The sequence below is a fragment of the Antrostomus carolinensis genome, unplaced genomic scaffold, assembly GCF_000700745.2.
Source record: "Antrostomus carolinensis isolate BGI_N321 unplaced genomic scaffold, ASM70074v2 scaffold26503, whole genome shotgun sequence".
NCBI classification, from domain to species: domain Eukaryota; kingdom Metazoa; phylum Chordata; class Aves; order Caprimulgiformes; family Caprimulgidae; genus Antrostomus; species Antrostomus carolinensis.
The window spans coordinates 31979-59219 of NW_010304844.1; the positions used below are offsets into that span (position 1 = coordinate 31979).

The 27241-nt window shown below is 36.2% G+C and overlaps 1 protein-coding gene across 1 annotated transcript; it reads right to left on the reverse strand.

Annotated features, from left to right (window-relative positions):
* Positions 1-355: 355 nt before the first annotated feature.
* On the reverse strand, positions 356-26934 carry WAPL (WAPL cohesin release factor; the record flags this gene model as incomplete). The annotated part of the gene is made up of 15 exons (XM_010164613.1): positions 356-1254; positions 1637-1732; positions 2799-2887; positions 4061-4268; positions 5575-5736; positions 6464-6579; positions 6892-7067; positions 8291-8367; positions 9599-9696; positions 10657-10768; positions 15782-16009; positions 21142-21253; positions 23185-23321; positions 23570-23722; positions 26839-26934. Coding segments are annotated over 15 exons (1926 nt in total), but the record flags the coding sequence as incomplete, so codon positions are not given.
* Between the last annotated feature and the right edge of the window lie 307 nt (positions 26935-27241).

The window sequence follows — 27241 nt, forward strand, 5'->3', positions numbered from 1 at the left end:
TTGTTCCACTTAAGTCTTCAAACACAATGCTTTGCTGTGAACTAGACCTCAGACTGAACAAAATCTTAGCTATATCAGCAATTTAAGGCTTTGTGTTGTATGCATTTAAACTTTGTCATACTACAGAAGAATGAAATAGAAAGATTATGTCAGCTGGAAACATTAATCCCCATTGGTGTTTTAGCTTCTTTAAAATTCTTCCCCCTAAAACATCCAAATTCTTTGTATTGAGCATTATAAAAGACATCTTGAGTGCTTCCTTGAAACAAATTAAAACAGCATTTCAAAGTTTTTGCTTATTAGAAGTGTAAACTACCCTGGGATTGAGTATCTTTTTTTTTTTCTTCTCTCTTTTTTTAAACAGGGTACAACTTTTTATAGTTACTATTTCTTTTGTGGATAACATACCCTCAAATGGCTTTGTGTGTTTATGGGTTTGCACGCTTCTTGGAAATACAAAGTGTTATGGTCTATCAGTTTTACAGTACATGGGCCATGACAGTTTTAGAACTGAGAAATGGTTCAACCACCTAATTTCAATCAAAACAGTATAAAAAAATAAACTATCCAATCCTCACCTCTTTGGATTCCAACAAATTTTAAATATAGACAGTAGTTAAAATCACAAAAGTATTTAAAAATTTATATTTTATGATTTTGGAACAATCTAGTAATAAAAAAGCAAGAGCAAATTAAACTCAAATAGGAGCGGTGCTGCTGTCCAGAACTTCTTTATTAGAACATTTGTTTGATACCTCAGTAGCTAAGCTGCCTTTGCACCTGGCTGGCATGAACAGTGGCTCAACAGTAAACAGCAGTTGCACTATCAGCAGCAAGTTTTTCCCCTTGAAACTTGTCACGAACAAAGCAAGAAAAAAAAAAAGATAGGGAGGGTAAACCCTGCCAAAAATATTTATTTACTGCACTACACCATAAACAGCATGGTTTCTTTATTTATTTTCCTCAGAACCTTTTTCCCCCTCATTTTTGATAGTTGCAGATTGATGTAGTAACTGTCTTTTAGAAAATGCTGAATGCATGGTTAAGAGACCAGGTAGCCTTAAAAATCTGAACACGAATGACACAGATGAATGCTCTTGGTATATCCTTCAAGGACTTCTTTCATGACTTCCTCTTTTGTCTAAGGGTAGCTCCAGCATTAGAGTGCCTGCAGCGGAAGTTAAGTATCTAGCAGTGTTCCAAGTATTCAATCACCCTAGAGATAGATTTCTGGCCCGTTGTTCCAACAGCACACTGGAAAATGTAATAGAAAACAGAAGTAACAAATGAGCGTTTGTAATACCTCTTTGAATTATTTGAGAGCTATGCTCATTTCAGAATTTTAGTATTTAGAATTAAGTATCAGTAAAAGCAATTAGTTCAAGCAGAGGATTCAAAAATATTTTCCTGACCAGTCACAATCAAATGGAATGAAAGTAGTTTCATTCTCTTTACTACCAACATAATGACAGACAAATGGGTCATGAGTACTTAAAACCAGAAAATCATCCTGTGCTCTTCTAAATATATACCTGAAAAGTGTTAACTGCTTGTAAAAATGTATGGACTATTAACAGAAAACACAATTACAAAAATATCTACATACATAAATTTAAAATATATACATATTACTTACAGTAAGATTCATAAAACTGAGAAATTTTTTGAGCATTTCAGTCATTATTGAGAAGTCTCCTTCAGGTAAGTACTCCCTCACAGTAGTCACGTTGATCTAAGAAAGAAAACCATCTATTTTAATTTGGGAAATATTTTTCCGATGCAGAACTATGTTACTCTGCATGTGAGATGCAATAAGACGAGTCTATTCATAGCATTATTAAGATGCCTTTTGCTATCAGCTGTGTGATTTAGTCTCTCTTAAGCAATACTCATGTGTTTAGGGTGTTTATGTTTCTAGGTAACAATAATTGCTATTTCCCCCCCCACCCTGTTAAGTAAAGATCATTACCACCATCAGACCTCTCCAGGACCTACAGGATTATCAAGAATTAACAACTTCACCAGATTACTCTCCTGATGTGGAGAGAATCTCCCTTTATAGTTGTTCAGAATTGATAACTATTGAACTTATCGTCAGTATCACTCCAAACACTAAAACTGTATGGAACCTTACCAGTCAAAAGGTACAGAACAGCATGTTAAAGACCATTTCTGCCATCATGGTACATTTAGAGAAGCCTGAAGGCAGGCCTCAACCTCACTGTCATTTGAGCATATATTTGACAGGAGAGTTTATGAAGTTCTCAGCTGTTAAAGAGTTCTGTATTTTCCATTTTAACTTCAGCATTCTATTATGTATTTCCAATCTGAGGAAATCATCTTCAACTAATATGGACATATAAAATTTCATGTCATTTCAATGGAGGGGAAAAAAAGGCAGACGGATAAAAGAGACTAAAGTCTGACGTTAACTTGCTTATTGAAACTACAGAAAAATAAATCAAGCTTTTACAATTATAGACCAGGTGAGCCAATTTTCCTCTGCCTTTTTAAAGTAAGTTCAATTGTGGGCTAAGACTAAGAGCAAAGGGGAGAGAGGCGGAAGAGGTTAAACGTTCAATTCCAGCTGTTTTTGATAAACATTCTGACGTTCAGAAAATGTTTTGGATGGAATACCTCTGGCAACTTTCCAGAGAACTATATACATCAGTGTGCCTTCATCAATGTATTAGCTCACATTGAATCCTAATTTAATAAACCTGTTTCAATACTGTAAATTATTACTTCACTAAAAATTGTACGGGACTTCAGAACAAGTTATTGACTTATTCCCTTACTGGACTCTCTTGGCAGAGACAGCCTAGAAGCAATGCTGTGTATGAGGCCACAATGCAGTCTTCCATGTGCTTCCCAGCATGCTGAAGAGCTGTAAAGAGAGATAACAGAGTATTGTATTCTCTAAGCAGTTGGTATCTTTTACTGCTTCAAATACAGTCTTTCATTATTGCTCTTCAGAATTCTTGCTTCTCAAACAAAATGAGCTTTTGGACTGGGACTTCAGAGGCAAGAATCAGACGAACTCTGTACTTACTAACTCAGCAGCACATTCTTGAACAGAAAAACATGGTATAGTATTTTATTAATCACCACTTTAATGTGCAAACTGCATGCTTAACCCACCAAAATACAAACATAAACGTTTCACATGATACTGTAAGCCGGTATGACTTCCACCAAAGGAAGTTTATTGTATTAAGGATAACAGATATAGCACTTTTTGCTAATGATTCAGCATTTTGGGACACGTGACAAATAGCTGCAGACACCAGCTGATGGAGCTACAAGAAGGAGGAAGGATATAAAGCAAGGCTGGAGAAAGTAATATACCGCACCTACTATCAGGAGATCAAAACACTATTAGAAGTAATACACTGCACTTACTACTAGAAGATTAAACGAGAAAGACGATGTTTCTGACTTGATTAATTTTCAGGAGACAAACTACTTAGCTTAGAGATACTCAAATTCCTGGAACAAACTACCAAAGATGCAGCACATCTCAGCATTACACAAGGAGCCTGAGATAGCACCAATGGAATGAGAAGAACTTAGAAACAAATAAGATGGGGACAGAAGAAGCATATGTGCAAATAGGGAGGGGAAGAAAAAACTCCGAAATTAGCATGAATTAAGAATGGGTCATGATACCCTGGAAAACAAAATTAGGGCAGGTAACTTTCAAGGACTGCTGCAGTAGAACAAGATAATAGCCTAAAAGCCATTTCTCCCAGAATATTTCTTACACAGAATGTCCCTAATAAGGTTTGTGTTTGTCTTGGGGTTTTTGTTTGTTTGTTTTCCCAAAAGGAACTGACAGAAGGTACTGTTAAGAAAATAAGAAGCGTAACTTCTTCCACTTCTCATGCTTCAGCTCTGAACTGCTCCTACTTATGATCTGTAACAGTTTCACCTGGGGGATACACTGAGGAAAACCCGGCCCAAGAGACTGCATGGAGATGGAAGCAGAGGCCAAGGTGGGGATTTGTGCAATCACAGAGCTCTTCGCCTTTTCTGAGCTCATCACAACCAGACAACATACCTTTATTAAGGTCAAGTTCTTCATCATCTTCTTCCTTCTTATCTTTCTCTTCAGTACTATCTGACTTTTCTGTGGAGACCCACTGTATCTCCCCACTTGTTTCTTGCCATTCCCCGCTCTTATCATGCTGAGCAGTAGGAGCTTCTTTAATCAGTTCGTCTGTCTGGCTCTCAGCCAGCTGTGCCGCTCGCTCACGCTCAAGAAATAGCTAATGGAGAAAATTTCAGAAGAATTTATATTATAAATTAAACCCCAAACACACTGAATTAATACTGGAAAGTTTATTTCCCCTCCACAGTTCACCCCTTAATACAGTTAGTCTTCACTACTTTTCTTAACAATAGCCTTTTCTTCTTCAAAGAAAAATATAATGCACCTCAACACCAATGCTGTGGTCTACAGAAAAGGCCTCCCTCCCTTCCCAGTGCTGAACCAGTTGGCGGGCTCATCTTGGGCATCATAAATATTTAATCATTTTCTTTGAGACACAGCTTGAAGACTAGATGTTGCCATATTTTCCTGTCTGTTTTTGTTCTCTACCAATCCTCATTTTCTTTTCATGCTAGCTATCCCCTCTTTGCTCTCTTAGCTTTTCCCCTTGTATGTAAAAAGAAAAAAATTGAAAGAGTAATTTAAAATGACTTATCAAGGATGTGGCTGAACCAGCAATCTCATATTGTGCCTTTTTATCTTGCAAATTATTTCCCAAACCATACAACCATCAGTTTTAAATATTACTTTGCAGAGCTGTATATTAAGATATTTAATATTTTTATTGTTGATTTTTTTTTTGGTCCACTGATGGATAGTTATTTCACATAGTTAAAACAGAAGAACTGCTAAAAGTGTCTGTAGAATTATCTCAGTTGAAATAATCCTTTCAGTTCTTTTATTTTAGTTTGCACAGTGGAATTCATTCACCAAAATTATCAGTGAATTTCTTTTTTTAACAAGTTAGTCAAGACAACATTTAAGAATGCTGTTTCACATCTGTGAAAATTAACCCTATCCTAGCAAAAACGAGGACAACATCCATATTCATTACATCCATATTTTACTGCTCTTACAAAGCATGATTTATTTTCTTTAAGTTACAAACTCCTGTGAAGATAGTATTTTTTTTTTTTTTTAAATCTATGTAAGCAAAGTGGGTAAGACAAGAGGAGCTTACAATTTTTACAGCTGGTTTAAAACAAAACTAGAAGCAAACTGCTTAGGAACAAGAAAACTAGAAATAAACCATAGAGGAAGAAGATAGCTTTATGGAGCATGAGAGCAGCCTTTGGATGTCTGCAATAGTGATATAACTGCCTTTTATCAGGAAAGCTCTTTCTGTAATGTACAGTATGGAAAAAGTCAAAGTTGTGAGTAGCACCCTTCTTCCCCCACTACGCTGTATTACTCAAAATACTAAACAGAAAAATTGTCAAATCTTCATTGCAGAGTTCTCCCTTCCCCCTTGACAGTCTCATAATGAGAAATGGTAACTATTACAGGAAAAACACATTTCTTACCTGCACTAAAGCCTGAACAGCATCAATCTGTCCAGTTATCTTTAGGCTATCATCTCCTTCTCCCGTACAGAATGAGTCAAAAGAACATGACGTTTCCATATTGACAAGACAGTGCCTATTCCGAGCACTATATTCTACTAGATTGATCAACAGACCCAATCCCTGCAAGAATTGGAGAGTCAAAGACGATTACACACATTTAAAAAAAAAAAAAAAAAAAGGATAATTTAGCAAAAAACCCCTATCCAGATAAATGTCATCTGTAGGCCTTATCCTTCTGAGGATACGTAACTTACTAACACACCTTTATGAAACAGTTCAATAGAGGGATCAGGATTTAAAGAAATATGAGGTAAAACTGAGATCTCTGGACACTAGAACTTGTATGCAGGAATCTCCATTTTTCCAATTCTGAACAGAAAAACACTTTTAAAGATGAGATTTCATTCCTCAATTAGGGGCTCAGGTGTCTAACCTTCAGCTTATATTCTTAAAAGACTCTTCACATACACAGTTGCACTGTTACAACTTAGACCACACAGACCCATTTTACATAAGCTGTCATAAATCTGACAAAGCCTTTATCTCAGACAACAACATCCACCATATTTCTAAAGTTGAAAAGACATTTGAAAACTACAAAATTCAGAGATTTATTTAGCTAAATCTCTTTCTCTATCTAGCAGTGCACTTTTTCCCACTAAACACAGGGAAAATGGTTAGAGCTCAAAACCACCAAATCCTTACCTAAACCTAAAACACCTCACTCAGTATGTGCATATATATGGTCAATGAAAACTGTAGAGGCTGCTCCTTAATTTCGAACCAGTTAAATGCACAAGAAGGGGGCAAATCACTTTATGTTAATGTAACAAATACAGCAGCTTACCAGCACCCGAATATCAAATCTCTGTTCTTGAGGTAGGAACTTTGGAACCTGAAGCACACAATTCATGGCTGTGCCTATCAGACCATCTTGTTCACCTGTTTTTGTACTACCCCATTCTGTAAACAGAGAGAGTTCAGAGGCTCAATTTTTAAAATACTCAATTTCACATCATAAGTAGATTGATAAAAACCTTTTGGCTTTAAAGATAAACAGGGCTCTCTTAGCCAAAGCACACATCTTAATATTTGCAATTACTCATCCAATTTGCAAAGACAAATTACTGATTACTGTAAAGCAAGCATCTACCATACATAACTCTTCAATTGCATTGTACATGGAAAAACCATAATCAGTATAAGAAAAGGGTTGACATTAATGTATTATTTGATGCTTTAACAAAGAATACACAGGGTTTTTGTTTATTTTACCGTTATCATTTGTTAGGTTGAGCAAGACACCTATGATGGCCCTCATACAGTCTTCCACTGCTTTACCCACATGGTTAGTTACATTCTGGTGAGGCAGAGGCTTATTGTCTGGTAAACAGATACTGTCTTCAGCACGATTATATCGCTGAATTAACTCTTCACAATGCTGCAGTGCTCTGCAGGGAGAAGTTGCAGAACAAAATTACCCCAACAACACACAGAACATTCCACCCTGACACTCATTTCACCAGAAACAAAAAAACCCCCAATACACAGCTTATGCAGAATCTTTTTGATGCCCACATACCCAGTTTGTAGTGAGAGATAATAAACTTACCACCTATAAAATCTTTTATGACCTCAGCTGAAATTGTGAAAACAAAAACCAGGAAAGCTTTGTGGCTTAGAGCTTTATCAGCTTGAGATTTCAAGAGCAAAAGTTAATTTTTCTTTCCAATTTAATCACAAGGTTTTACAAAAGATATCTCTCCCTACAAACCCAGCCTCTCATATCCTCTGACCATCAAGGCATAACATTATTCTGACAGTGTTATCTGAATGTTCTCTTGTTCTGTTCTAAGAGCTATTTCCATTCTGTAAGAAATAAATGACATGTGACTTCCTAGCAGCAAAATCTTAATCTCATAACACTGGACCGCAGGCATGATTCCACTGCATGACATTAGTTTGATGTTAAACCAACAACACTGATTTCAATTACAACCAAAACTAAAAATATCAAAAATATATATTGGTCTAAATAGCATAGTAAACTGTGGGAGTGCTGTGCGCTTTTTTATTTTATTTTTCTTTTTTAAATTTAAAGAAGTACTCAAAATATCTAACCTACAATCATGAAATTATGTCTCCAATGAGGTCTGCAGAGTAAAATTTTCAGCTTAATTTGTTCTCTTATGAAAAGCAGTACAAGAGGGATGCAATCTCTGCCAGTCAACTGAGACCTCGCCCAGATTAATAAATGGGTTCGAGGTGTTCGTACGAGCATCTTTGCCAGGGAGAACAGCTAAGAAAAGAATTTCACTATTCTAATTCTTAGTTACACCGTCAGTTCTGTTACGCTCCATTTCAGTAAGCACTTAAGCATAATGAAAACACAATAAATAAGTGTAGGTTCCCAACTGCACTCTTCTGCGTTAATATTAACTCAGTACAGAAGGAGCTGAACTCCTTGTAGCTCTTACACAACCAACAATAGCAGCACTACAGTACTCAGGTAGTTACCCACACCCTCATCTAAATTAACTTTAGAATTACTTAATGAAAAGCAACAGTGGAAAGTATTGGGTTTTTTCCTCCCTAGAATCTTGTGGTACAACAAATTTAATTTTTGCCCTATCAGGCACGGTGTTTTGCAAAAACGTCTTTCGTCACAACTTACTTAGCTGAGGAGACTATGAGTTGCGAGTCTTTGTAGGCTATCAGATAGCTCTGATTTTCTGGATTATGCACAGTTACCTAAAAAGGGGAGGAGAAAGTAATATTAAAAATGAGACTTTTTTTGCCTTGAAAGAGTAGCATTCCTTTCCACTACCACCCCACTTCATTCAGTTTCACATTTCTTGGTTATCATCCTGTGTAAACTTCCACTTACCATTATCCAATATGTCCTTGGAGCTTTCACCTTGTAATTAACCACACAGAACTCTGGCACTGAAGATAAAACCATCTTCATTGATACAGTAAGTATGGAAACCATGTGGCAGAATGTTCTGCCACAGCAGAACTCTGAATATTTATCTTGGGACTACAGTGTTCCAAGTGTGTGTGTATATATATATATATAAAACACAGAACACAATTATATATATAAAGTTATTTTTAGGACTTGACATCAACTCCACTTCTAAGCTTATTATGCCATCCAACAATAAAAATGAAATTTTTCCTCAATTCCTTTGATTGAAATTCAGAAGCAGTGAAAGCTCTTTTAAATTTGCATGATTTGGTCTGTTGATTTTTGTCATCTCTCCCAAGTTCCTAAGGACCTTGCTACATCACAAGCCACCCTTAAGTTCAGATTTGAATATTTTACCACTAAACAAAACTCTTCTACTGTTGCTTGTCAGTTCCATCTCCCAAATATAAAAGCAGAAATTGGATCTGAAAATTTTTCTCTCACTGTTCAGAAGGCAGGTGAAGAGCTAGGTGCTATTAATTTTTAATTAGACACCCTTGAATTAGTACTTCAGCAATTGTTCATCTTTCTCAGTTTTTAGCTTACTTTTATACTCTGAGTCTGTCCTTCTATTTCAATGACTTTCAGGGCAATTTTCTCTTTCAGCACTTAGCCAGCTGATGTTTGAAAGTAGCAATTCTTAAAATATACATCAGTGTATTGCTTCTAAGAAAATTCTGCTTTTATAATGATCCATTATTACTAGACACACACCAGAAAGGTCAAACTCATGCCTCAAAAACAATTCCTAAACAGCAGGAACTTAAGAAAAAGCATGCTACATTCTGTTATTCTTACCAAAAAGAAACTCGCAATGTTTGTACATACATACAGAATGGTAAAAGACCTTTTCAAACAAACATTCCAGGAACATTGATAAACATCAGAAAGTTAGTATCTTCTGTAAGAAGTAATCAACATTATAGCATTACTACGTAACTATATACTGAAAGAATGTAACATCAAAAAGGTCTGGCTGAGAAAAAGTAGTTTTCAGAAGTTCATACTCACACTTTCTAAGACCCGTAAACACCTTTCTGCACCCCATAACGAAGCAACCAATTTCTCTTCATTTTCATCACTGCTTAGGTGATCCACACATTCTTTAACTAAACAACAACAAAAAAATTGTTTTCCACTATCAGTAAGAGGTCTTCAAAAGACAAGTGTACAAACTAACTAGCTACTCAGAGTTGCTATCAACCCTGTTTTACACTTTACAAAACTGTAAAACTAGGAAACACAAAGACATGATCAGCACTACAAATTTTTTTATTTCCCCAAGTAAATTAAAAAAATCCCCACCCTTACAGTTTTGGTTTTACAAGTTTGTGATTGTTGCCACAAATTACCTATATCTCTATCTTTTATTTTCTATTGCCAATGAAGAGATTGTACAGCATGTGACGATGTTCCTGAACTGCAATGCACTGTTTTGTCAAAGAGAAAGGAGATGCAGCATGCACACTCTCCCAACACTCTGCCAGTCTGCAACCACGTGCAAGCTGAACGCTTTTCTCTCTTCAACCCTTCCTTTGTCCACCCCTCCGCTTACTTAAGACTAAGCTTTATTCAGCTCAAGAATCCATTTAGAAATGACCCTTTTCCTATCTGTGAAATGCTGATCCAAAAAACCTAAATCTTAAAAAAAATAAGGAAACAAAACTCCCCACCATTTCTTCTTGAAGGGCTGACTTCCTCTGGGATATTTAGTTAAAAAACATCAGGCCTGAAAATAATTCCAAGACTGTAAAGAAGATTCTATTCCAGAATAAGCATGCTGTATTTGTGTGACCAGAGATAAGTAACACAGTAATCTGTATTCTAAGCTTGAGCCATTTTGAATCCCACATATTATACGCAACATTATATACATTAACCTTAAAACTAGTTTCAATCCCACATACAACAGATTAAAGTCACTAATATTTCCTAGTGACTTGATATCAAATTGTGTACTTCATTTTTAACATTGCTGGGAAACCACAGAAAATGAACATTAAGAAAAGCAAACATCTTAGTAAGATTCACTAATTTTTCACACTGTCAAAGCAGCGTCTCCAATATACCTTTATCTACAATATGATCAAGACCACCTAGAAGTCGCAGTTCTTCTTTAAACCAGTCCCCAGCTCGTTTTGAGGTGAGAGACAGTAATGTCTCCATTGCCAAATGCCCGGTCTGAAAGAGTCAGGTTCCAGAATTAGTGAAATCATCACATGCAGCTATAGCCAATAAATCAAATCATACAAAGACACATAATATAAAAATCATAAAAACAAAGTTATAAGTTCTGGGTAGAAGAACCACCAGAGGGAGCAAGAACGGATTGAAAAATATGCGTTGTTTTTTTTTTTTGTTTTGTTTTGTTTTAAAAAAAAGACTTGGTACTGATAAAAAGGTACTTTGCATTTTCAGCTTCTTGATTTTATTAATAGCTTAGAAAACCTAAGCAGCCTCCTTTTGTCTGTTTCTGTTGTTATCAAAAGAAACAAGCGTAGGAAGGAAACGGACAAACCAGTCAGGCAGAAAAAAAACCAAAAGCCACAGTGAACACTGCTGCTCTGTCTCCCACATACACTGGCTCTGCTGCTTGTAGAATACATTTGATTTTAATGGAGACATTTTTGTAGTTTTAATTTTAAACTCATACAAGATAGCGATTAAACTAAAACACTGTAGAAAATCTTGATATTTACTGTTTTCTCTGTTTGTTTGTTGTTTTTTTGTTTTTTTAGAAAAAGAGGAAAACATATCAAAATTTAACATCAGCAAAGATAAGTTTACTCCCTGCAAATGGAAGTTGAAGAGATTTTTGGTATATTAGTTAATCCCCTGCAATGTCTTTAACAAAACTAGCACCATTTATAAAGTCAAGATGATAACCTGTTTTTCCAAAAGGCCTTTTATTAAGGCAAATGTTAATAATAAAACATATACGTACATATAAATTTATACCTACACAAAAGTGACCAGTACAGACTTCTGTAACATCTGAAAAACGCACAGGCAAATCTGGAATACTATAAGCTTAATAATGTCATATATGGTACATAAATACAACAATGAACAGTTAGAGAAAAAGACTTAAGATCTCATTAAAGCCAATTGAATTTAACTACTTTCAAGTTATCTTCCCTCCCTGACACATTTGGTTTGCAATGCTTCAAGGGGGACTGTGCTTATTCTGAGCTGTGCAGCATGTTTCAGGACACCAGTTCAGACTTCAGGAAATAACAGTACTTACCAGGCTTGAGAACACACCCCAACTGTCTTGGAAAACCGAGTAATAAATTGTATGAGCCTCCCCCCCACCCCCCAGCTTCAACTGCTTTCCTTGTTTTCAAAATACTGATTTCCAAGGAGAAAAAGAAAGTTGAAGATTAGTCTTGATATAGAAGAGTTTACCACCCCAAGTTAGTTATCTCCTTTTTTCAGGAGCAAGCTCTGCAGCTCACTGTCACTGACGAGCATCGAGTTAGTAACAGCATTTCTCCAGTGTCAATGGAGGAGGTGTCCTTAGATCATGACAGCGTTGTGGGGAACAAGAGAAGGCAAGCAGGCCAAATCTACAACAGGTCATTCCTCCAGGAGTCAGCAGCATCTCAATTCCCCATCACAGAGGAAACAGACAAAGCTGCAATGAGTCCCGCAACTGTTTTGTCACCCAGGAAATTGCTAACTACCTGTAATTGCCAACAGCCACTCATCCGGCCTTCCCACAGCAGGGAAACTACACACACTTGGTTACAGAGGGTTCTCATCTCATCACTGGGAGATACAAGATCCAAAACCCCACACTTTAAAAAACTGTAAGTTAAAAACATAATGCTAAAGTAGATGAGAATATTTTAAACAACGGAGAACTCCACTTCTGAAGCCAAAAACAAAAAAGAGCTTTGAGGGAGGAGGGGAGAGAATCTGAAGACAGCAGTCTGCTAGCTCTCTGAAGCTTTCCCATCCTCTTCAGATGATTCCTTTCACTTCTATAGATTGAGCTTGAACATATTGTAACATGGATATCTGAAATCATGTTTAACCTAAACCAGATTGATAGAAGCTGATTAAAAACTCTCGAGATCTTAAGGGCTACAAAAGACCTGGTTAGCTTCCCAAATACCTTCACCATGAAAGCTCAAAGGCCACACAATATTTAAAATATGGTGCTTAGTTTTCTGCCAAAGGATTTGGCAGTAGGATTTAAAAGAACTCCAGGATAATATAATTTGATATTTATACTACTTAAGAACACAACTTTAAATTTATTTATTTATTTTGCTGAAATGAATCAAATCTTGCAACCCTTTTGCTTTTGAGGAAAGTAATCCATTTTATGCCATTTCAATGTCAATTATTATGAAATTTTAACACCACAGGTTCAACACATGGTTCCCTTAAGTTTTCAGCCTTATGCTGAGTGACAAGCAGAACAACCTTTCACCAACTGAAAAGAGAAGTCCCTCTGAAGGTTTTCATTACGATGCAAGAGAGAGGAGCTAGCCGCAAGCAGCAGCTACAGACCACTACGCCTGACTGACAGGCAAGTGCTATTTGCTAATATGAAGGCTAAAGTTCTTCAGGTCTGATCTTCTTCTAAGCCAGGAAAAAAACCTGGAACAAATTCAATCCACAAAGAACTCCTTTTCAACTTCGGGGTTTACATTTTCAATGTTCACAGCAGCCTAGAAAATAGAACCCTTTGAATAGCTGTTTTTGAGTACTCAAAATTCAGTCCAATCTAACTTCTAGATAGTCACAGAAACAACACTATCTGTGGAAACAGATAGGCGGTATTGATCATCTATCTTTGATCTGTGTAAGATTCCATAAAGTGAAGGTGTAACCATTAGGCACAAACTGGAGTTAGCAAAACATCTGCTGCAGTCCTTCTGTTTCTCAGTGGGTATGTATGAGCCTGAAAAAGCACAGATCTTTTCTTTACCCTCAGATGATTTGCATTTTTGTTAGCATTTTCTGTCTGTCATCTGGTACAAACCAGAGATTACTTATTATATCTCATGACAGATCTATATGAAAGTAACTTTATCTTCTACATATGAAGTTCATTATAGTCTCAACTTACCATTGCTACTATCATAAATTGGAAGAGAACCTAATCATCTCATTTGGCTTGCATATATTCTCCAAACACTATAGTTTCTGCTTCTAGATGGTGCAGCTGGGAGGGAACCAGTTTCCATCTGTGAGGTACTACAGTATTCAACACATTTGCAACAACATCTCAATATAATTTTAAGAAATAGAGTTGCCTCAGGGAAAAAAAAAAAAACCCACAACAAATAAAAGAACGAACCAAAAACCCCAGCTGAGACTGATGGCCTGTGATAATATTACTCTTTATTCATGGATGGCTTCCTCACAAGACAGAGTCCCTTTTAATATATCCTCTCCCTTTAAAATCCATGCCTAAGAAAACACAACAGAATTACAGTTCATAAAAAAATCAAGCTAGCTCAGATTATGAATATGAGAAAAGCTCAAATAGGAGACAGTGGTCTGGGTGGCTGGATGCTTCAGCAATGAGGAACCTGTACCAGCTGTTCCACGCTTAATAAAGGGAGCTGTCTTACATTTTGCAGTGCATAAGATACCCTGGCACTGACACACTGTGAGTTACGTGAGCTGCCTTCAGTGCCAAAACAGCTCTCAAATAAGACACTGATTATACCAATTCCCAGCTGATCACCACCTCGAGAACAAATTTCATTCTGTCTTAGGATCTTTGGATTGTACCATGTGAATCCGTAGAGTAAACTGAAAGCAGAGAAGATAATCTCAAAATTGTTCTGCCTTTGCAGATTTCAAAGGCCAGAAAACTAATACAAGCCCCCTGCTTGCATGTTTCATAGGTCTGTAGGAAACAAGCCTAAAACTGAAACTCAAACAATTCTCCTTTGTCACCACAAACTGATTACCAAGGTTAAGAATTATGTCATCAATATTATTTTCCTTCCCCAAAATTCAGCTCTTTCTACTGCTACATAATCCTGATTTTTCATACCAATTCAGCTAGCTGTACCATAGTTAGAATTTTGTGTGGGAAAAAACAAAACAACAACAACAACAAAACAACCCACACCAAACCCTTCCTAAACTGACAAAAAAGTCACTAACACTACAAAAGAAAATGCCAACTCAACAAGGGACATAACCTTTTAATCTAACCTAAAATGGAATAAAATCTTAACAGCAGACTACTGTCAGGAGTCGAAACACTACCTGCAGAGATAAAGCTCTAAAAAGCTCACTTTATAAACAATAAATCAGAAGCTCCTCCTGTCATGGATAAGTATTACATGAAAAATGGCAAAAGCCTAACAAGAATCTTTAAAACATTAAAAGAATGTATTACATGATGTTAAAAAATTAAGATCATACCAACATCTGTTATAATGAAATATGGTGAAAGCAAAACCACATTACTAATTTTTGCAATCTATGGCCACTCATCTCAATCTGTCATCAATTCTTTAAATACACTCATTTTAAAAGACTCGCAACTTACCCTTTATTTTTCAAGCTAGCATCAAACCACGGCCAAATTTATTTTTAAACACAAACAGTTCACTCTGTTGCAGCTGAAGACACATTCATAAAAAACAAGTATGTTTAAGAAAGGAAGAAAAAAATTTCATCCACCTTTACGGTAATCAACAGATCTGCCACCATACTTTGGGCAGAGAGAAATCAGTGTCTGCAGGACAGATTTATTTATTTATTTATTTTAAATGGCAGAACGTGCACCACATTTTCAATTTAACACACAATATCCCTATTCCCATGTAAGAACCCTTATTATTTGTGATTCTATGATATAAAATTTAGGTAAAGAAACACAGTCAAATAATCTAAACACGGTCTTTAAACACACAGTTATTTAAAGCATTACTTGTTTTTAATTACTACCTTTAAGTAGCTACCCTTAGCAGGAGTAAATGGTGAATCAAACTGCTGAAGAACATCATAACTTTATCCTACCAACAGCCTTTTAGAAAAGAAATTTCAAATTCAAAGAAGGAAATACTTGCAGTGTAGTCATACATACACAGAAGGTAGACAAAATGTCACGACTCCTTAGCTGGGAGAGATAAGATTAAGGATGACACTTACAAGTTCCATTTTATTAAGCATTCCACTACTGCCAAGGTCTTCAAATAAAATCATGATACCCACCGTGATGTTTTCGAGATCAAGATGTTTGTTGTGAACAGTTTCACAGAGTCTCCGAATTTTTTCCTTAATTTTATTCATGTCTTTTTCATTCAGCAGCTTGGCAGAAGAAGCATCTTGTTCCAATTCCAAAAGCCGAATCATCAGATCTAGACTAGCTCTGTCTAAATCCATGTTCAAACGATCTCTGCTTAGGATGTACATTAGAGCTGCTGTACAAAGGGACAAATTCTTGGGTTGGGAGAGGAAAGGAAAAAAAAAGTTAGTTTTTAGTAATCACGTTAGGCAGATCTTTTACAGTTTTTAATAAACCCGCTGAAGATTTACAAAAGAAAAAGCCTGACAAGTCCAAATCTATGCTGGCACTTGCATGAGTACTTACTGTTGTACACAGATTCCTTCTAGCACATTACTAATGCAGTCTCCTAACCAATACAACTGAGATTTTGATAAATCACTTAATACATTTACAAAACCCTACTAGAAAGGTAGGGTTTTCTACTTTTAAAGGACCCTGTGCTGCAGACAGAGTAAGAAATACTAACTCCAGTAATACAGTATTACAGAAGAGACAGATGGCAAGCAAACAGACTGAAAAAGCGCAAGGTACATGGCAAGGCAGGTGAACATTTTGGTTTGATTAAATAAGCTGGTGACAGTGCCAGAAAAGACAAGAGATCATGGGGACAGTGTTTGCGTGTGATGGGAAGAAAAAAGAAAAAAATAACAACCCCACGGCTGGTGGCATACATTCCAATTCTGCCAAGCAGGTCTGTCAGTCAATAATTTACCCAAACCTTTCCAGCATAAACACAATAATTTCCAGCGGAATTCTGATTTTTCAAAGTAGCCAGAGTACAAACCAGCTTCCCCCTTGACCTGTCAGTGCTTAACACATAAGTGTTATTATCCTGACCATCTCTATTTTACACAAGAATGGGTGTATAGGGACCTCTTACTGGCTAAAGAGCACTTAATCCTTCTTCAAGAAGGCATTACATTTCATCTTCAGGAGGATCCAGAAAAGGAAGGCAGAGGGTGACTGTCAGGAAGGGAAAAATGACAGTGAAGAGATGAGAGCAAAGTTATCTGGCCCTAGTGCTGGTAAGTACAGCACTTTTACCAAGAGTTCCATCTATCCAGGTGAGTTCCAACCAAAGAGGAGAAATGTTAATGGAAAATTGAGTTATGCTGGGCACAATACTTTCAGAAACCTCTGACGATATCTGAAGGAAAAAAAGAGCTGGGGGAGTTGTGGGATGTATGTGTGTGTCTTACTGAGTTCAGCTCTCAAGAATCAACATGCTGCATGAACTTATTCCAATTTTTTTCTGTATGAAGTAAATTAAAAATGGAGACAAGCTATTTCTGGGATGTGAATGTTGTACAGTTTACCAGGAAAGAGCAGAATTTCTGTATCATAGCAGATTAACATCTTGTTTAGAGCTCAGCCAACCACCAAAGCAATCATGAGCTGCTTTTGTTTATTTTAGAAGCAAGTAATAATCATACCTGGTCATACTAAGTAGTATCAGCATTTCCAAAACAGGATTAGGCAGCTGACAGTCTATCAAAAGCTATGTTAAAACTCCTTCCTGTCCAAGTCAAGTAAACCCTCAGGTGAATAAAGACTTTAATCTGACTAACTACCAAAGATGCATTTGGAATACTGAAGGAAGGAAGCAAGAGTTTCCAAATTTACATCTCCTTTCATGAACACAACCTCGAGACACATGGTTGATTGAGGGCAGGGCGGGGCAGGGGGGAAGGTAAAAGAATCTTAGCTGTGAATATCAATACTCCGGCCTTGTCAGATACAAGGTAGAAAGCAATCTATGCGGCTTGTCTACACAGACAGGGTACACACCGTTTTCCCCTAATTTCTATTAACTTTCTCCAATAAACTTTACGATTTTATCATTTTAATTACAGAAATTCTTTACTCTGGATTTACTTGCAACTGGTTTAAACTGTAAGAAATTTCTGGTTCCTGGAAGAAGACCGTTCCTTCAGAATGGCAGTTATTAGAACAGGACACAGGAGCACACGCATTCCAGAGAAATCAAAAGTTACTCCGTTAACCGTTGTTCAGCCAGTATGGAACCTGATAAAGCAACACCTATGAAGAACTAGTTTCTAGTGAACAGCACCAGCTAGGTGAGCTTCCTGGTAAAAAGAATGCTTAAGACCCCACAGGAGTGTCTGTCAACTAGAAACTAGGCAGCAACTAATAGAGGGAAATTGCTGAATTTATAATCTGGGCTGCCAATATTTAGGCATTTCAAAAAGTAAGAGACGGTTCTGGGATCACTACTCAGAAATTTTTTACAGAGACTCCAAAGCCTGTTAAGAGCAATCACACTTATTTTGTAAGCCTCTGTACCAAGCCCTTGCCTGTCCCAGGCTCCATTCCTTGCAATCCAACTGACTTCCTATTATGCAGAGAGTAACAGTTCCCCCTCCACATAAACTCTGTCAACACTTCCCTTCAGACCTTCCACCCAGGTTTTAGATACTTAAACGTGATCTAGAAGGAACCCAAGCAGGGGACTAAGACATTACACAGAAGGTGTCAGGCTGCAGGAGGACTGCCAGAGAAGCAAAAAGGACTGCAGCAGGTATGTGTTAAAAGAACTACGTTCCTGCAACAGCTTATATACAGAAGGCAATCAGGCCAACAAGCCTCCAAATGCTGATGTGCAACAGGAAAACAGCGATGTCGCAAAAGTAGGGATCTCAAATGTGAGTGCTGCTCACGTGAGACAAACCTGCTTCAGCTACATGCCAGTAATATGGATTTTCTAAAATTCATTTTTCTTAGTCCCTATAGGCAAATTGATTTCATCTTGATTATAACAACTCTACATTTTGCTCTAATCTTCTGCAAGTGTTAAAACCAGTTAACCACATTGTCTGAAAGCCATCTCATGCCCTACCATACACAGAATTCTGAGTTGAGAATGAGGGGAAAATTGTCAGTATAACTGATTTTTTATATCCTAAAAAACCCAAACAAAACGACCAAAGAACCCAAAATCTCACCCTTATGGATTGCAGTATTGAAACTGTTTTTTTGGGTGGGCTTCCCCCCCATTCTATTCCTCAAGATGCTTAAAACAGGTTCTGCTTCCAAACAAATGTAGAGAGGGGGAAAAAAATGTAAAATAAATAGAATTTTCTCTAGATAGAAATTTTATGGCACAGCTAACTATGAAGTTGCACTCCATACTTCAAGAGAATTCAGGAAAACATCCTAGTTGAACATACACTTAAGAAACAGCAGACCACTTACACCCACTCTCATCCTTGTCTTCTCTTGCTTGTTCTATTTATACTCCAGCTTGTGGGAACAGATGGTTTTTTCATAGGGTTCAGCACTACATTTAATGCACTTTTTTTTTTTTAAATTATTCACATGCTGAAGACTTCACAAAACCACATTTCTGTGCTTAACTACTGACAGCAATAATGAAAATTTAGTTTTTATTTAAAAAATGAGTAATACTCCAAAACCTTTAGAGCATAGCTGAAGAAAGTCAGTTAAAAACTGAAACTGTAGCTTGAAGACAAATCTACACAAAAAAAATTCTGCAGAACAAGTAATTTTCATGTAAATATTTTGGAGCATAGCTTATTAAAATAACTGGTTATTTTGTTTCCTTGCTGGTTTAAAAAAAATACTTCTGCAACGGCATTATACTCTTATGGAAACGTGAAAGTCCTCTACTTTCTCAGTCTATTCCATTGTATCAGTCCAATGAATGCAGTACACACTCATATTTGTTTCCATTAGCTATGTCATTGCAGCAGTTTTCTCATCTCCAAAATACTTAAAAGAAAATATAAAATAATTGTATTTCTCACCCCCCCAGTCCTTATTAATCTTAAATGGATTTGAGCCATGCAAGCAAAGCCTAGTGTGATTTATTACTCTTGAGTTACTTTGCACTTGGATTTAGTGGAGAAATTTCTATTCATTTTGAACAAGTTAAAAATTTAGTAAAATAATTAGTGAATGAAAGGGTAGTATATAAAGACATCAAGCTCTGTCACTGCTGAAGCATATACTGTCAGTAGTTAAGAGTATATATTTTAGCATTCATTAATAGTAGTTTGATAAATCAGTAATTTTTTGGGACTGTATAACCTGTACCAGGAATGCACTGTAACTGTATTAGAACATTAACTACCTTTTCTCTTTCTGATAGAAGGGAGCGTTTCATCAAGTATACTGAAAGTAGTGAATATAATCAATGCTTTTTGTTACTGCAGCCTAATAATAGCATGCAATTTCCTTTTGAACTGTATGTGCTAGTTCTTTTGAAAATGAAGGAATAATGGTAACTGTTAAGAGACAGCCAAAAATACACCAAGCAAGCTTGTACGCTTTCCAAGGAACTGTAGCTGTCCTGCAGATCTCCTGCAACTCAGTGGTGGCAACTGTCCTAAATACCGTGACTATACTTTATTTCTAGTATCACTTGGCACTATTTTGACAGCTCACAAAATGACAAATGCATTGAACCTGGTTCATATGTTTTACAGTTAGCCATTGCTAATTTTCGAGGGAGATGGAAAATAAGCTATTATACTAAATTAGTTACTTAAACTCTACAGCTTTCCCCCCACCCACAGTAAAATGTCAAAAACAATCTCTTAAATGTCTGTTTCTCTGGGTGAAAAGTTTCCTTCTGCATTTTATGTCCTTGTTCTAGAGCTATTAAATAAAGGTAATAAACCTGACTGGATATACATATCTACTACCCACTTCAAGTAACATTTCTTATGTGCAGCTTTTGTAACAATACCTCAAGGGATAAACCACCCAGGCACAGTTTCCAACCACTGGAAAAACAGTATGACCTCCAAGAAGAGTTTTCTATTACAGCTGAATTGAACTTGTAAATTGGCAAGAAGGAAAACCCAAACTGCTTCAATTTGTAACTCCTGGGTCATGTTACTGTAAGACATTAAAATTTACCTTTCCTAGTTTTATCATAGAATACTGCACGTACCAAAGCGTCCTCCAACTGCAATTATAACACTGCTCAAGGAGACAAGCACAGGACATGAAAAATGCCCCACAACAGCTACAGAAAAGGCTTATATTTTATTATATTATATTATATATTTTTAAAATAATTTCCAAGCCCAGAAGCACATAAACAGTGGAAGAAGCATTTGTCATTGCAATGCAGGTGCTTATTTTTCATTTCACCACACATCTCTCAACTGGAGGCACTGATCCTAGATGCACACTATACTGGATGTCTGGCCTTGAATTATGTGTACACAAAATTCATACAAAGTAGACAGGTATCATAAAACTTGAATGGAATACAAAATACACCATGTATCCATACCTGATGGTGCTGGGAATCATCCAGTGTTTTGAAAACCATGGCTACCATCCCATGTGCTCTCAGATGCATTCGGAAGCTGGGCATGGCGCACTTTGTCGCCAAGCTGATTACACTAGAGAAAATTAATTCTGGATTAGAACAACCGAAAAGAACACATTTACAAAAATGGCAGATAAACAAGTCTACAAAATGCCTGACCATAAACCTCAGACCCTAACAAACTCTGTCAGGATGTTTCTTCTAAAATTTGTATAAGTCAACTTTGTAACTGGTGAACAGAGCAGCACTGTACTCAACAGTTGCTTGCCAGCAGTAAACTATGTCTGATTTATTTTAAAGTTGGCTAAAACCAGGATTTGAAAGGGTATCCTGAACTTGCTTCTTTCAAACAAAAGTCTAAATAATTTCAAATAGTTAAATTGAAAGTAAAATGTCCATGGATTAAGCACAAAGCTCTGATTTAGAGGCACAGAACAGCTTATCATGGATCAAGGCATTATCAGAAATTATAAATGTGAGCTTCCATCATTATCTAACAGTTATCTAATTGACTGATTTGTCCCGCATATGCCTGACAATACTTTCACAAAAACCCAAACATTTTTAAGATTTATTGCTGCATTTATGGTTGATGGAAACACTATATGCAGACCAACATATAGACTATTAAAAATATATTGCTTTTAAATGTGGAGTATGTGGGAGCGATTCTGCAATCAAGTCTTCAGTGACTACTGAGGAATCTTATTATGGAAGATTCATATGGTGTTTAAAGTACAAGTGGTCTTTCTGTCTCCAATCACAACGGCACCAGTTAGAGCTTACCTACCAGTTTCTGATTCTTTTACGTCTATTCCTATCCTTACACATTGATTTCCTTTGGAAAAATACTTTTCTTTTAATTTGTTAACTGAAAGAAAAAATTTTTATGGTGTTTATACACGTTACATTCCATGATATAAATTTGGAAAGTAAAAAAAGTCAGTTTAAGATCTTAGGAAGCTTGTCATATGAGCAAATTAAGTGTGCTTCATATGAAAAACATTCCTAAGCTGTCACCATGGTATTAACTTATTCTTATCATCATGTACATACAAACTGGATAATAGATTCCTGGTGTTTACACTCCAGCAACAATATCCATTGCTAGTTTTTGAGGAACATGAAGAATAATTTTTAAAAATAGCGTTCTTAAAAGCATATAAAGCCTTTTCTCATCCACAGTCAAATCACAGGTAAAGTGTCCTCATCAGCTCTGCGGATTCAAGTTTTTCCTTCTCTAGCATTTTAGTTTCGCTAAGCAGAGAGGGAAATTTACAAGTATTAAAAAAAAAAATAAAAAAAAAATACATGGCCAGAGAACATCATTCCAATTACTTTTATGTCCAGGGAATGGAAATCAATATTAAATTATAAGCTTTTTCATTCAGAGACTAACATTTTTGATACTAACACCACAATAATGTGTAACTTTAATATTAGAGTGCAGTGAATTGTTTAGGACAACTTAGGGAAGCTTCCAATTAATATTGAGGCCACAATACTTCCAGTGGATGCTACTTACGTTGTTTCTCAACAGATGATAAAGAACAGGAGGTTAGAGTTAAACAGTAACTCAGTATTACATTAGTTCTACATTACAGTCAGTAAACTTCCCAGTCTTAGGGATTTTATTTTAGAATTGAATTTTGCATTAAAAACCAGAGAGATTGCAAATAAGATTGCAAACCAGAGAGATTGCAAATAAGATTGCACTAATCAAAGTTATCAGAAAGTATTTTTTTATTTTATAGCAAGGAAAAAAGTGTGTTGAAGATGTCCCTTAATGTACAATTTTCTATTTCATCATCCTACTCATACTACTTCTAACTATCCACAATATATCATCTTGACGATTATTTTCAAATTTTATTCTTTCTAGCAGAAGTGCCAGGTAACTACCCAAACATCATTTTAATGCATGGTCACTTCATTGATAAATACTTATTTAATTCAATATTGCTTTTAAATGTAAGTTCAGTGTTTTATATTAAGATATCTTACCTAAGGCAACGTGTGTTTAGGGGCTGATTGCTCTTCAATCCACTTAGCAAGTACTCAATATCATCTGTGAACTCTTGATTTTCACCAAATTCCACTACATCATTGAAGTGCTTTACATGCTGAACAACAGTGTATAACTGGAAGAGACAAATATTTTGATCTAGGTAAGTTGCTCTTGGAATTGATTATAACCTTAACAAGTACAGTTTAAAATCTATTCAGTTTTGAGTGCAAGGAAACATTAAGAAGTCAATGAAGGCCATTCAACTATTTAGATATAAATATTATCTTTAATAGGAAAGCCAAATTTCATTTTGACACTGTTCCTTCAGTACTTAGGATTACCAATAATTCTTTATCTTAAAAATTCGTTAAGAATACTTACTTCTTTGTCTTCTTTCCTACATTTCAATGCAGTTACTATCTCTTGATAGGGCTGAGTAGGTATTGTCACAGTTTTTATCACTTTGGGAGGTGGTGCAGGAGCCTTAAAAACTCCATCATCTTTATGAATTGCCTCCTTTGAAGATAGCCTTACCTATTAATAAGAAAGTGCTAAAATGGGCAGATGTTTTGAGCATGTAAACATACACTAAATACATCAGGAAACAGTACAGGTGTGCAATTGTCAAACTCACATTTTGGGACTATTTAGCCCTTGCCTTACACTAACAAGATGCACCTAAGCTATGTGATAATGTACCTACTCTTAAAAAAAAAAAAAAATGTCAGAAATTATATCCATTTTTAAATCCAAAACACAGTTCTAACTAGACAGGAAAGCTCCACTGGAATTCTGAAACTAAAAATATAATAATAATTAAAAAAAGAAAAAGTCCTTTACACTGGTTCCTTACACTTTAGGGTAAGTAAACCAACCAAGTTCAGTGTTTAAAAATAATTATTTGTGGATACCTACAAGTATCTTACGTCCTTGCACTGGAGCTTCCAGATGTGACTGAGTTGGTTGCTATACTGAATCATCTTTAAGTACAGTGGTCTGGATACGAGCACAGCATTGAGCAATCACCGTCTCGAAACAGCTTGATCTGAAAAATACTCTGCCTACTGTTCTCATCTCTTAACTACTTGAGGCTACCACAGTACTGTACACAGGGTGTAGCTATCAGAAAACCAACCTCTCCAACCTGATACTCCAAACTGTATTTTGTCTGTAGGTAGAAGACTACCAATATAAATTTTGTAGCACCATAAAACATTGCCACATAGAGAAATAAGAGAGGCATGGTGCATGCCTTGAACAGGTGGAGTATGCCCTTGCAAATTCATGGTATTCTCCACACACTGACCTTACTCGTATTTGTCTTGTTAATATTTTAGGAACAACATATTACAGCACATAATACAGCAAAACCTATTCTGAACTTACAACAGGTAGTAAAGAACTTGATGTTAGGTATTTCTATACCTATTTTAATAAACTAAAATAACTATTGACAAGTTTGTAGCTGTCTCAGGCAAGTATTACAGGTTTCTCCTTCAACTACTCTTCTGTATTAGTTTGAGGCTACCCAGCTTAAGTGTCAGCTTGTCTTCAGATTACTTCTTCAGCACGAATTCAGATATGAAGACAAACTACAGAAAACAAGGCATGAAGGAAAGACCTCCAAATTCCAAATTAAATGTGCCAGTGCCAATGCCAGTGGTCATTTACTCACCCTCACTCTCTAAGTGAGATATTTAGTTTCCTTACATAGAAAAATGCTAATTTTTTTAAGTGTGACTGAAAAAAATAGTATTAATACACAGGCATAGAGGATGCACTAACTGGTACTCGAGGGAATATTTTGAGAAAAAGCCTTCTTGTGCATTGTACACTGACAGTCAAAATTAAAATATAAGACAAAACAACCTGCTTTATTAATGGAGTATTCTTAACATGCTGCTTCTATGACTCTGCAGCACTTCAGTTTTTGCTTACTTAGGCTTCAGCGGCAAAATGCTAATAAGCCAGCCTGAAAAGCTGGTTTAGAACTCATACTGGAAGACTCTGATCTTATCTGTCTGTGAACACAGGAGGTCCACTGAAGTATCTCATCCCATTCTCGGTTAATGGCTTCCCCTTCAAAGCAAATTCCAAGGGAGCTTGGAGAGGCCATAAGAAAAGAGTACTTGACATAAGCAGTTTGTATGCTATGGTTTTCTCACCATAAATCTAAGACAAATTTATCCAGAAATTAAAGAGGCAAGATCATCTGTGCAGGGATTACCACTGCACGTTTAGATCAAGGATCACTTATCTTGTAACTCTTAATCATACACACATAAATCAAAGTTTAAAAAAGTGTAACTTCAGATGTACATCATAACATGAGGAGCAGATACAAACAAATTCCCCTAACTGGTTTGTTCAGCCACACCTCTGCCATATTCCTGAATTAATATTTCAGTGGTTCCGGTTACAAAGTGGAAGTTTGACAGAAAACAAAATGGCTTGTCTCAATATGAATGAGCCAGACATTTTCCTAGCCTGAAGAGGGTATATTCAAAGCCTGTCTGAGAAGACTCAGACAAAATCTGCTTTTAAGTTGGCTTAATCAGTACCAATACAAAGGTTCAGAAAGCAATAAAAGCTTCAGTTCAAATGCATGTAACTTAAATCGATAAAAGTGTTTAGCAGAAACACAATTTCTGTTCTCTCCTCAAACACTAGTGATAATGGTTATTTTATAATGAGTCATCTGCATTTTCCAGGCAGTCTAGTTAACACTAAAGGAAAGCTATTCAGAATACTGTGAGGATGCAACCAAAATCAACCATAAATCAAAGAGGAGCAGTATCAGAACCACACAAACACAGGTGGAATTAACAAAAAGAAAAAAAAAAACAACCCTGAAACTGGTGACAACAAAAGCTGAAGACTTATCACTGCAAAAATATCTACTTTCTGATTTTCTGTTCTCAGCCAAGTACTGTAAGCCAGGCACCAAATGAAGTTTACTGACAACATACAATGCTCTCTTAGCATAATCAGTAACTTCCGCACATACATAAACCCAACACCCTGGATTCTCAGGGTCCCAAAAGAGTTAAACAATTACTTTAAGCCTCAGAACAATCACTGATTTTTGAACCAGCAAGTTACTTTAAGAATTGTTTTCACCTCTTGCCTACTTTGTGTAGACATACATATCTGATATGTTCACGTTAACATCTTCATAGCTTCATATCTTTCTTTCATAGCGTCTAAGACTCAAGTCAGCAATTCACAACACTTTACACCATTAGAAAGGAAAAATAAATTAAATATATTTTTTTAAGTTTCTCCTCTTTGACCTGCAACTTGTTGATTTCTGTGGGTATTAGTAAATTAATCCTAAGGGTTCTCATAGAAAACAATGTGGAGTCTATTGTTAGAAAGTTTAATTTCAATAGATTAGGGAACATAACTTGATTGAAGCATTGAACATAACTTGAAGTATCTTTTTTAATCCATATATTGAAATTATATGGAAGATCCTGTTCTAGAGTATTTCCACTGACAGTTTCTTTGCTATCAAATTCCCAATAGGTCACATCACAAAGTGGATTTCATTCTGAGTTACTGTGACATTACCAGATATCAATAACTTGTGTTTCAGAAAAATCAGTGAAAGGAGATTTACTAAACTGGAAAAAAAACAGTGTACTTACTGGGACACTGGGAGTTTTCAAAACTGGTGGTGCTGGCAGAGCCTCTGATTCTGGCTGGTTCCAGTGTCTAGCATTATATACAGCTTTTGTTGGAGACTAAAAGACAAAAATGAAAGTTATTTTTTATGCAAACACACCAGTGGTCACTGTATGCTTCAATTACTGTAGCAACAGTATAGCCAAACAAATAAAATGAGCTTCCTTTTTCCTCCTTCTGTCTTCCCAGCAATACAAGTTCTCAGTACTGTATATATCAGAAAATCTGAAAGACTTGGAAGCACCTGATGGTTTTAAAGACAGAGACTCATTCAAATGGCAAAAGACATGATGTGTTATGTATTTCAGGAATTTTTCATTTTTTCTACTCTTTAAATTTATTCAAATACAAAAGGTTTGCAACCTT